The sequence below is a fragment of the Stegastes partitus genome, unplaced genomic scaffold (genome assembly GCF_000690725.1).
Source record: "Stegastes partitus isolate 25-593 unplaced genomic scaffold, Stegastes_partitus-1.0.2 Scaffold1185, whole genome shotgun sequence".
Classification (NCBI taxonomy): Eukaryota; Metazoa; Chordata; class Actinopteri; family Pomacentridae; genus Stegastes; species Stegastes partitus.
Window position 1 is genome coordinate 220,869 of NW_007578916.1, and position 11,702 is coordinate 232,570.

At 41.2% G+C, this 11,702-nt stretch overlaps 1 protein-coding gene across 4 annotated transcripts in view; it reads left to right on the forward strand.

Annotated features, from left to right (window-relative positions):
- The window catches only part of LOC103368662 (pleckstrin homology domain-containing family G member 3), a 48,907-nt gene that overhangs the window by 11,175 nt on the left and 26,030 nt on the right, over positions 1–11,702 (forward strand). For 3 of the 4 annotated variants that reach the window (XM_008297093.1, XM_008297094.1, XM_008297096.1), the window contains exon 1: positions 3,014–3,228. The exons of the other annotated variant lie outside the window; for it this stretch is intronic. In XM_008297093.1, the coding sequence (XP_008295315.1) occupies positions 3,063–3,228 (166 nt within the window). In that variant the 5' untranslated portion in view covers positions 3,014–3,062. Of the gene's footprint in view, positions 1–3,013; positions 3,229–11,702 lie in introns of those variants that run through there. 4 annotated transcript variants of the gene reach the window in all.

Genomic DNA, 11,702 nt, shown 5'->3' on the forward strand with positions numbered 1-11,702 from the left:
TTTTTTTTTTTGCATTTAAGAAGCTAGAAAAAGAATTTAAACTTTTTATAATTAAAATATTATTCAAAGAGATTAAGGGATTGCCAAAACAGTTCCCTACCATAATAGCCAATTAATTCAATAGTTGACAGCTTGTTGATTATCTGTTGCAGCTCTAATGAGAACATTGCTTTCATCAGTGAAGGCTGACTGCTGACATGATGACAATGACATGAGACGGGTGTTTCCTGCAGGAGCAACATCTAGCGTTGAGCTGTTTAGTATCTGGTCCTCCTGTCTCTGTGTTGACCTTTGACCCTGAGCAGGAGGAAGAAGGTGTGATTTTAAGTTTACTTTTGCTCGGTGTGAGGAGCAAGACTGTCTTACAGGAGTATGAAACCAACCCCGAATATCAATATGGTGATTGATTTGAACCACCCTCCCCTCTCCTCCTCCGACCTTCTTTCTCCGTCTCCCGTTGAGATCAAAGTCTCCTGTAGGTCACATAGTAAAGCGAGTAAAGGTAGAGGTCAGCTGCAGGTCGTCACAGGAGGAGGATTACATTCATCTGGCAGCTTTAGTTCTTGTTTGTAGCTGGATGCAGGTTTACACAGAAAGCTGAGCTGAGTCGATCACTTCTGCTGCTCTCTGTTGTATAAAACAGTTGAAGTGGCTCCACGTTAAACACACAGAACATCTCAGTGATACAGTTCAACGCTCACAGGTGCATTTTCTGAGCAGCCTGTCGATGTGATGGAGTATTTCATGTTGCAGTGCGGCAGCTTCCTCACTCGCCTGCAGCAGTGATTTGATTCTCTGACACTGTGTTGCTGCATCGTCTCCTCCTGCAGATTCGTGTCCTTCCAGCTCGCAGCACTGGCAGAGTTTGTTCCTGTTGTCACTTCACTGATGTGTGGTTTCATGTTTGTGTGAGCTAAGAGGGGATGTTTAATTCCTGAATTGAAGTATAGAAGGCCATGCTTCTCTCCAGACTTGTACTCATGGAAAAGTCTGGATGGGCAGCAGCAACCCTGGAAGGCAGATCAGTTAAAGATAACTCCATCTTCACACACCTTCAGAAAACCCAGCTTTCCATCGTCCACCTGAGACAATATCAATCAAACTGAAGTTATCTCTATTTTTGTCATTTCTACTGAGACAAATCACCTCCACTTCAGTTTGACTGATATTATCTCAAGCAAACAACAAAAAAATATGTTTTCTGAAAATCTACAAAAATGGAGTTATCTGTTTTTGCAAGTGAACTCTTCAGTTCTACGTCCATCATGTTGCTGTTTTCCCAGAAAAACTTGCAGTGCTTCTTTTTCCACCAAATTTGCAAAAATGATGAAGACTGTTGGAAGGTCATGTGACAAGAAGTGGACAGCATGACAGTTCATGGTTGACAAAACTCCTTTTTTAAATTGCTTTTTCTTTAAAAAAAAACATGAGTAAATTTCATTAAAGAGGTGGAGCTCGAATCTCCAGGATGCTTCTGTTGCCTCATAGAAGGCATTGCTGGTGAACAAAACTCAACAGTAGAATCATGGATGAGCAAGGAGTGACTGATGAGCAGTGATACAGTCGTCCTCAGATGTATTCATACCCTTCCATTAAAGAACAGGCACAATTCACAACAGTCACTCCGGTAACTAGAAACTGAAAAAGGTAATAATACATTAAAAAAAGTTCTCAACGTTTAATCGTAGCAACTGTACTTGCTTGAGTTCCTTGAAGACGTTTCATCCAAGAGGCTTCATCAGTTCTGACTGACTAGTTGGGAGTTCCACATACTTATATCCTAAAGGAGCCACTAACACCTGAGTTTCGGTTTAAATTGGGGGTTTGTTGCTCCTCCCTCTCGTTATGTGAGTCGTTAGTGCTCCCCCTGCCACAACAAAGGGGTTCGTTAGGGTCTTTGTGACGAGGTGTGAATGCAGTTTCATCTTCCTGGGGAGAGATCTTAGGACTGAATTGTAAACAGGTGAGAGGTGATGCCTCAGACCTCCACCTCTGTTGAGTGATGGTCTTTCCAGTTTGACATAGATGGCTTCTTTCACCCCTCTCTCAAAGCCTCTGTCCTCCCTGGCTAAGAGGTGAAACGTCTTCAAGGAACTCAAGCAAGTCCAGTTGCTACAATTAATCTATGAGAATAACCATGACCTGAAGGACTGAGAATCTTCACAGAAAAATAACAATTTGCTAAATTATAATTCAGTGAAATAAGACATTGCTTTTGAGTTGTGGTTGAAAAGAATAATTTTAAAAAACAATCAAAACTGTCCCGGACAAATTGGAGCACTTTGCTGATGAGCAGTGAAATCAGAATATCTGTCAACAGGTGCAGAAGTCTGACTGAGAGTTACAGAAAACACCTGATAGCAGTGATCGGCTCAAAGGGTTGTTCAACAGAATATTAGTTTACAGGTCCCATCATGCTTGTTTGCTTGGTTTTTTGTTTAAATATTTCTGTTGAACCACAATTCAAAAGCAATGTCATGATTTTTATTACATTTTGTATTTATTATTACTTTTGTCAATTTCATCTTATTCCAGCTGTTTTTTTCCTTCGTTAATGGGAGGGTGTGAATACATCTGAGGACGACTGTAGCTGTGGCTGTCTGTAGGTCAACACATAGAGCTCCGCTGTATATCTGCACCTGTACGAGCACAGCAGCCTCATTCTGAGCTGCAGGTTTCCTCTTCCTGCTACGTCTGGTTTATTTGACATCCGGCTGCCTTATCCTCCTCATCTGTCTTTCTCTTCCTTCTTTTAAAAGACGCTCCCTCCTTCTTGTCTTTAATGATTCTTTCAGTAACTCCTCCTCCTGTTTGCTTTTTCCTCTCCTCATTCCTGTGATCCCTCCTTCTATAACTCCTCCTTTTTTTTTTCCTCCCGTTGTTCCCGTCTCTTTCTCTGTTTAAAGCTCTGTAGTAACATCTGGACTGGATGCACATGTGGGAGCATTCATGCGCCTTTGAAGCTGTGGGAAAACTGAGCTCCTTCCCCTGTTTGTCTGGTTTGATTTTTCTTTTTAAACTTTTGTGAAGATATTTTTCTGAGGGGGATCGTTTGGGAGTTGATGGGGTATCAGAGGAGCATGTGGCGAGTTCTAGGAGGAGGAGGAGGAGGAGGAGGAGATGTTGCTGTGGTCAGGTGTTTCTGTTCAGAAGAGGAGGTGAACATCTCTTTCAGGAGCGTCGGGGACGATCGGCGGCTCAGACGAGTGTTTGTACGCCGCTGGTTTGGTGAGTCGCTGCAGCAGCTTCGCGGGTTTTTGGCATCATCATTATCCCTTGAGATGTAATTTTTCCCAAGTTTTATTTTAACGTCAGCAGTCAGACTATTTTTTAAACCCTTTACATCATGTTTTCCATGTACAGGAATGCTTCAGAGTTTTGTGAGTTGTGCTGAAAACCTGAACTCTTATTATGTTTTATACCCAGTTTCTCACACGTTGAATGACACAGAAGGTGAAAACTTCAGACAGCCGGAGGTTCAGCTTATTTTCTCTTGCGCTTCGATTTGTTTTCTTAGACGAAGTCAGTCCGTGATCGTAGAAAAAACTGCTGTTCCCGTGTGTCTAACGGCTGCTGAGGTCAGAGGTCAGCCGTGTGTGTGTATGAAGGTGTTTGAATATAAACTCTGAGCTGTGACTGGCCCACAGGGTCGCTTATCGTGTCCATAAACTCACTCTCTTCCTGCTGGGTCAGTGAACGCCTCGCTGACTTCAGCCTGGCAGGAAGCCAAACAGCTAACGGACGGCCGAGCCTCTGTGTGTGTTTGAAGCTGTTTTCATTCAAACTCATACCACCTCCTCCTGTGCCTGGTTGTAGTTCTGCCCCAAGGTTGAGCTGCGATTTTAAACCAGAGCCTTTTGTGTTGTTTTTTTCGGGTGAAATCTGCAGTCTGAACTGCAGCTGGAGCTTCACAGACTCGAGCCTTTTAGCTGTGATTGGAGCCTTCAGTCAGAAGGAGGACGTGTGATCTGTACATGGAGCAGCAAGTTGCCTGTACATCAACCCTCTGAACCCCAAAATGCATGCCATATTAAAAAAAAAAAACTGTCAGAAACTATGAAAATATAGAATGAGCAGATTTTTTACTTGCTGACCTCACTTCAAACTCCTCACGTCATATGCTGTCCTGTCACAAAACCTAAATTGTAACCTAAAAATTGTGGTATTTCAATAAAATCTACACATCTGAGCCAAAAATGACCTGTTAGCTCTACCGGACTCTGTAAAAAAAACAAAAACTTCTCCATGTCTTGGCTTAACTGTGAAGCCATTACTGACTCAGCTGTCACGACCTACAGTCACGTGACCAAAAGTCATTCTGCTGAACTGCAGATTGTATTTACCCTGGGTGGACAGAAGACAAAGTCATAGGTAAATATCTGTGGGTTGGTAACACATGTGAGCATTTGGAAAATGCACGTTGATTCTAGGTTGTTTTTTTTTTTTTTTTAGATTTTTGTGAAATAATCAAAAAAATTCAACTTTTTTTTGATGACTAATGGCATTCCAACTTTAACATACTGCACCCCTACTGATCCCACACCAGCTGATCTGTTTACTCATTGCACTTCAGCAGGGTGTGGGAGTTTGGGCTGATCCTGTGTTTGCAGCCTGATTCATGAGCTGTTTGTTCTCACTCTGTGTTCTCATTCATTCATTTTTTTTATGTGTGTGTTGCTGAGCACAGAAACTCAGGACTCTTGAGTTCTGGGTGATGTATCGACTCCACAGGTTCATTTTTGTTTTATTTTTTGCAGACTTAGACTCTGAACAACATCGACTGACCAACAGACCCCGCTGACTTTCTGTGTGGTTGCTGTTATTTATTCTTTAGAGCTGGAATCTGCAGTTTTCCTCGTGGCCGTGTGACCAGACTCTGTATGAGGGGCGGGGAATCGACTCTGATGAATGTAATGTCTAAATGTCTGTCCTCAGGTGTTCATGTACCTGAGCTGGTGAGCTGCAGTGAATGTTTTCCAGCTCTGTAAATCATGTGTGGCTCTTATCTGCTGCCATGTGACCAGACACCTGTTTCTAATGAGGAGGACAGAACACAGGTGTAGCTTCTCAGAAATCAGCCCTATTTTCTGTCGTTTTGGTGCCTCGGTCAGAGCACTACAATAGCTATGATCCTGTTGCCGTAGAGAAGGAGATGATCAAAGGTGTGAATTCAGACTTCTTGTACCAAAATGCTTCAAAGTTGCTGATTGAACTGATTTATGCTGCGAGTTGTTTTCAGGTTTCTGTCCTTTCTACACCTCCCATTTGCTGTCTGTGGGAGCAGCCGGGCAAAGCACCCTGGTAGTGTTGTGATGTGGTTCTAGGGACAAGGTGACTCGTGGGCTGGTCCTCATTTGCATAAAGTTGAGGTCTAAAGCTGCTTTATGCAAAATGGAGGCGCCCAGCTGTCACTCGGTGACTCTGGAAACTTGTTTAGACTAACCCTAGATCTAAAATAAGACCGAGTCAGCAACTGCACGCCTTATTTCTCATCTCAGATGTTTTCAGAAACACATTTTGGTGCACTGTAAGAGTATAAGAGTAGGCTTACAGACGAGCCGCCATGTTGCTCCAGTTTGAAATCGTAGGTGAAGCGTTCGTGTATTATCATTGTTTGCATGATTGTAGAAGGGAAGAGTTTGTATTGGTTTCCCTTTTCCTTGTGGCCAAAGACATTCCTGTGGGTATCGACCACCACAGCGTCTTCTTTAGCCACTGACTGACTATGTAGCTGAGCCTACTGAAATGCATCTTGGGAGTTGTAGTTACCATCTCCTGTGGAAGTTTCATGTACACAAGTGACTTTTCAACAGAGAAGCAGATATTCTGGAGAACAGCTCTATACCATGTGGACTGATTGATGAAACAGGTTCTCTGTCTTCACATGTTGAGCTGTGAGTAGTTTAGGGACTCTGTGTTGGCCTCATTGTCTTATTATTATGTGCTGACATGCAAATCACGTGAGTCCAGTGAGTATTTCTGGTCCACACAGTGTTTAAAATGTCCAGACAGGTCTGCTGCTGGGATAAAATATCTGTGATAAACCTGCACATGACTGTGAAAAGAGACATCGCTGCTTCATTTACTCCTGATCCTCTCAATTAAATCCTAAAAACTCACCACTCGTTAACCTGACATGTGGCTCAGTCACAGATAGAGGCATTCAGATTTAACTGAACCGGAACCTAAACCTAAACCTGACCCTAATTTATTTCCATTTTTTGTAACTTCTGCATGGAAACAGGAGGATTAATATGAATTAACTAAACTTTGAGTTGCAGCAGGTATTCTGTCAGATAAATGATAAACATCTGAAACAACAAGCATAATTCATCAGATAGCTGTAGAGAGATTTCAGTTCTCTTTTGCTGAAGTCATTCACAGCTTGACATTCTGTCTGTTGGCGTTATAAACACAGCAGATTTTCTGTTTTTGGTCTCTAAATGTTAAACTTGTTTTTGTGTTTTGTGTCTCAGGCGGACTGTCACTGTCTCTGCTCTTCAGATATTTAGCTAAACCCTCAGAGGACTGGTTCGCCGGTATGTTCGCTAACAAACACCCAGACCACATGACGGCCATTTTGGGCAGAAAGGGCTGTAAACGCTTCACTACAGACAACTTTTTATAGATTACATCCCTAATACATCTAAATTTAGCTCAAAGTCATTTATATATTGAATTGAGAAGAAAATGTTTAGCAAAATGTTCTTAGCTATCATACATTTGTCATGTTTATATTTAGCACAGTTGATAACGTTTAGCAGGTTTGTGCTAGTTAGTATATAAATTGTAAAGCCCCCTAAGAAAACTTTTGTTTTTCGATTTATATAATTAAAATAGCCTTGACTACTGTGGTATGCTAACTTATCACACTACGCTAGCATTCTTCTCAAGCTGTGGTTGAATTTGATAAAGATGCTAAGTTGTTAGTGTCTGTAGTTGTAACAAGGTGACATTTTTACTTGGAATTATGTTATTTTAGACTGTCAGGCTAAATTTTTTTTTTTAAATAAATGAATTTTTCAGCCAGTTTCCTGCCATGAGCTCTCAAAATGGCCGCCATGAAAAAAACATCAGTGTGAAATGAATCCAAGCGATGAACAAATCTAATCAGACGAATCAAACATCTCACATAATCAATCGAATGTAATGATTGGATCAGAACATGAAGCATGAATGATTTTAGGAGTCTTTGGAATGAGCCGGCTGCTTGAATGTGATTGGTTGGTTGAACGGTGAAGTGTGAAAATTGTGGGAGAAATACTGTTGTCTCTCTACCGTTTGACAAATCTTAAAACGGATGTTTTTCAGTCTGAGCAGAAATCAGAAAACATGACGCTGCAGAACCCGATGAACAGAACTGTTGCCTGAGAATCTCATCTAAGAATCAGCTCCTCAGTAGAAGAAAACCGTCCTGTTTCTCAGAAGCACATCTCAGTCAGATCTGAACTCACAAACATAAAAGACGTATGTTTAGATTCAGTGTGAGTTGCACTTCCTGACAATATCATTATCTCTCATGTCCATCTGAATAAAGCACCAGAATTACACTCAGCAGCCACAGAAAAAAAAACATGCTGCAGAACCAGGAGAGGGCCTGAAAATGTGAAAATCAGAAGATCCTTTGTAGAAGAAAACTCGAGCTCCTTCTCAAAGTCTCAGTCAGATGTGACCTCACACACATCAAGTGCGTAGAGAGCGTCAAATAAATCATCTCTACATTTCTGTACAGAGATCCACTAAACTGCATGTTTGTGATCACCTGTAATTCTGAGTATTCATAGCAATCACATGTGATGAAGCTCTGTGATGTTGCTGTTTTACACACGTAGACCTAAAATCCGATGTTTCAGTCATTTTCTGAGTGGATTTGTNGCTGCTTAAACACATAATGAGCAACTGTGTAGTAAAACACAGCAGGGATCACATCTAATGTGTCTCAGAGGAGAGGGTGCCACAAATCAAATCAAATCAAGTTTCTTGTCATTTTGCTCTACATACACAGTAGTACAGACAAGATGAGAGAGCGTTTCTTCAGGATTATTCAATCAGCAAGTTTTACGGAATGAGCATCTGGGATAAGACCCTAAACGTTCGCTGTCGTTGTCTCCTGAAGGGGGCGCTGCGTCCATGTGCGCTGCCATTTGTTGCACATGGTGAACCTCTTCAGGTCCTGGTAGGTCTTCAGGGACACAAAGACACACGATGGTGAAGCTGCAGATGCTGCCCAGAGCTGTCTGTCTGTCTGTCTGCATCCCCTCCAGCTGTCTGTCCGTCTGGGATGCTGTCATAGAGCCATGTTCCTGTTAAAGCAGACACACAGCAGTCCCTCCACTCTGCAGGTTTCTCTCAGCAAACGTCCAGCTTGTTGTGGAGGGAGCGGACATTGGAGAGCAGGTGGACGGTCCTGCTGGTCTGGAGGTGTTAGCCTTCAGCCTAGCATGGATCCCGGCTCTCTTCTTCCTTCTTTGCTTACATTCGTACTGTTTGAGCTTCCTTCTCTCTGATTGACATTTCTGAATCCCGGACGTCTGAAAGCCCTGTGATGTTTTCAAAAATCACTGACCAGATTTTTAACTTTCTAGCAGCCTTTGAACAAACCGTGTGTGTTGTGCTCTTGTGCCAGGATTCTCAATAAAATCACCTTTTCTACATGTCTTGTATGAAAAGTTGCCAAAAATAAACAAGACATCAACCATGATTCTGTATCATGACAATTTATTAAACATAGGACTGTAAACTCTGGTGAAACTGATGGAAGTTACTCATCCATCCATCCATCCATCCATCCATCCATCCATCCATCCATCCATCCATCCATCCATCCATCCATCCATCCATCCATTGTTTTGATTATAAGTATACAATTAATTCAGATAAATTAATTTTCCACCTTTCAGTGCCATTAATAATGATTTATTTAAGGTATTTTTAATGGGATTGTGAGGAGATACTTTCTAAATTAACTAAACAGCACAGTTTTACGTTTTTCTGAGAGAACTCCAAAAATCTTCAGTTTTCATTTGAAATGATCATGGTATTTGCTAAGTGGCTTTTACTCTAAACTCACTGTGTTGATAATCCATTTGCAAATTTTTATGGACTACTTACTACCACTTACTTACTGAACTGAGCTGAGCTGTTGATGCTGCAGGTTTTGAGTAAAGTTTATTATCTAAGGACTTAATTACTGGCACTAAGGGGTTGCTCAGATATTTCAAATTATTGCGTAATTTAAGGGGAAGTTAAATTAAAGTCGATGTTATTATGTTGTTAATTATGCGTTCTAAGTCTGGAATTCAACATGCCGTTGTCAGCTGTTGACGTACTGGGCAGATTATGAATTCAAAGTCTTTGTTGTCTGAAGACCTAATGCAGAACTCCCTTCAGGAATCTGTTGTTTTAAGCCTTCAGATAAACTCCTGTGACTGAGACACCAGAACTGAGACACTGAGCCTTGTGGACTTAAAACACACTTAATGTTCCAGAGAGGCGTTTCTGATATTTTGTCCACCCCTGCTGGTTAAAAATAGAGCAGACAAAAGCAGTCGTGTGGAGTCACAACGTGGATCTGTGCTGTCGCATCATGACGAGACGTCGTGGTTAAAGAGCTCCGTTGTGTGTCCAGAACAGCCAGCCATTATCCTGCAGCGTAACCCCGCCCCTCTGAAACGCTCTGTGACACAAACAAACAAACCCAGAACAATACAGACAGGAGAGGAGACGCTGCCAAAGAGACGCCACACTGTTTACATATTCTCTCATTTCAGCAGTCAAACACCACCCAGTTGATCATTAATATCAAATCAAACAATTTGTCATCAGATACTCAGACATAACCAGATTCACCAGAGAAAGAAAGGAACTGTACTGATCCCTTAGTTGTTTAGTCTATAACATGTCAGACATTGTGGAAAGATTTAAATTAAACTTCCCACAGTATATAAGAGTTAAAACTTTACACATGGAAGGCAGAAGCTGTAATATTTATCCAAAACCATCACATGTACCGTCTTACATTTTACCACAGGATACGTACTTTCACTTTTCACATGTTAAGTCCATTTTGGTGTCAATACTTCCGCACATTAACTGAAGTAAAGCTTTGAATGTAGGACTTTCAGGCTGCTACGTAGCTGGATTTTTGTTCAGAGGTCAAGTAAGTTAATTTTGACCTTGGAAAAGTGTAGTTTAATTTAAAGAAAAATCTAGCACAAGGTCTGCTTTTCTGAACTTTTGAACACTTGTCATTGGTGTGATTTGGGCTCATAGAGCCCACTCCTGTGTACATGAATGGAGAGAAAGTCATAGCTGCAATTTCAGTTGTCACCAGGACTTGAGAGCGAGTCCACGATAGCACCAGGCAGGATTGGCACAAGCCACCTCACCGAGTTCAATGAAACTTGGCCAGTTTGAAAGGGTCCACCCAAAAATACTTCAGTCTAAGTTTAAGGAGAATTGGTCAAACTGGGGGGATTTCACCGCCCCTCCTTGTTTTTTGTTTTGTTTTTGTTTTTACAAAAATGACCAAAAATTGCCTAAAGCTCTACTGCTATAAGAATTCAACTAAATCTTTTCATATTTTCAGTGAATGTTGTCCTACCCAAAGACAATCTATTGTCCACGTTTTGTTCTCCTACGATTAGTTCCTATCACACAAATCATGTCAGCCCAGACGCCCGTCTCATCCCAGAGTGAAAACTGTTAAAATGCCCAAAGTTTAAATATCTCCAATGCTGGAACGTGCTTCAAAAAACTGAGCACACCGTCTAAAAGGTGGGACATCATACTAACATTATCTGCAAAAAAAACTCTGGGCACTCACTGAATTATTTTACAGGAGGACTGCAAACATGTCTCCCACCACAGGTTACCCGCTTCAGTTGTTTTTCATTATAATGCATTGATTCAGTAATTACGGCACAGCAACAGACAGGAAATGCCACAAAATGGTTACACACCAAAAACTTTAATGAATTAGAACCAATTTGAAAGCTTTTGTTTGTCCTTAGCCATAAAAATAAGAATAGGTGGCTTCATAATGACCTCTGTTATTGGATAAGTGAACTACGTGATGGACTTACTCTTCGTTAAGTCAAACACGTGAGTCATAGAACACTATTAAAACGCTTACATTGTCTGTATTTGAACGTGAGAATGATTTTATAATAAATAAAACTTGCACGGCTGACATTGCATCTTGATACAGAAAACCTTATCAAAAAGACTTCGTTCTACTGAAAATAAATGGATTTGCTTACGACTGCTTAATACGCTGAAAAAGGAGAAAAGCGTGTGGTCGTAAAATAATCATTTTCAATCTTGATAAATGAGAGGAGTTACAGCATGATTTGAGCTGCGCTGTGCCGAGCATAGAAGATTGGAAAAAAAAACTCTAAATTCTCTGATTCCAGCTTCCTAAATCTGAATTCTTTCCTCCTCTGTGACAGTAAACTGAATATAGATAGATACTAGTAGACATCAAATATCACACAATTGAAAAAACAAACACGTTAACTCTGACCAAACTCCGTCTGCTGATGACGACCACAGGAGGCGGCTAAAAGCTCACTAAAAGCTCAGTAGTGGACCTTGAGTTAGGCGTTCACCCTCATTTTTCATCCTTGTGATGGATTTAAGTTGGAGCAAGACCCCAAATTCACTCTGTAGGTCAGAAACTAAAGTTGGAAACATTACTTCAT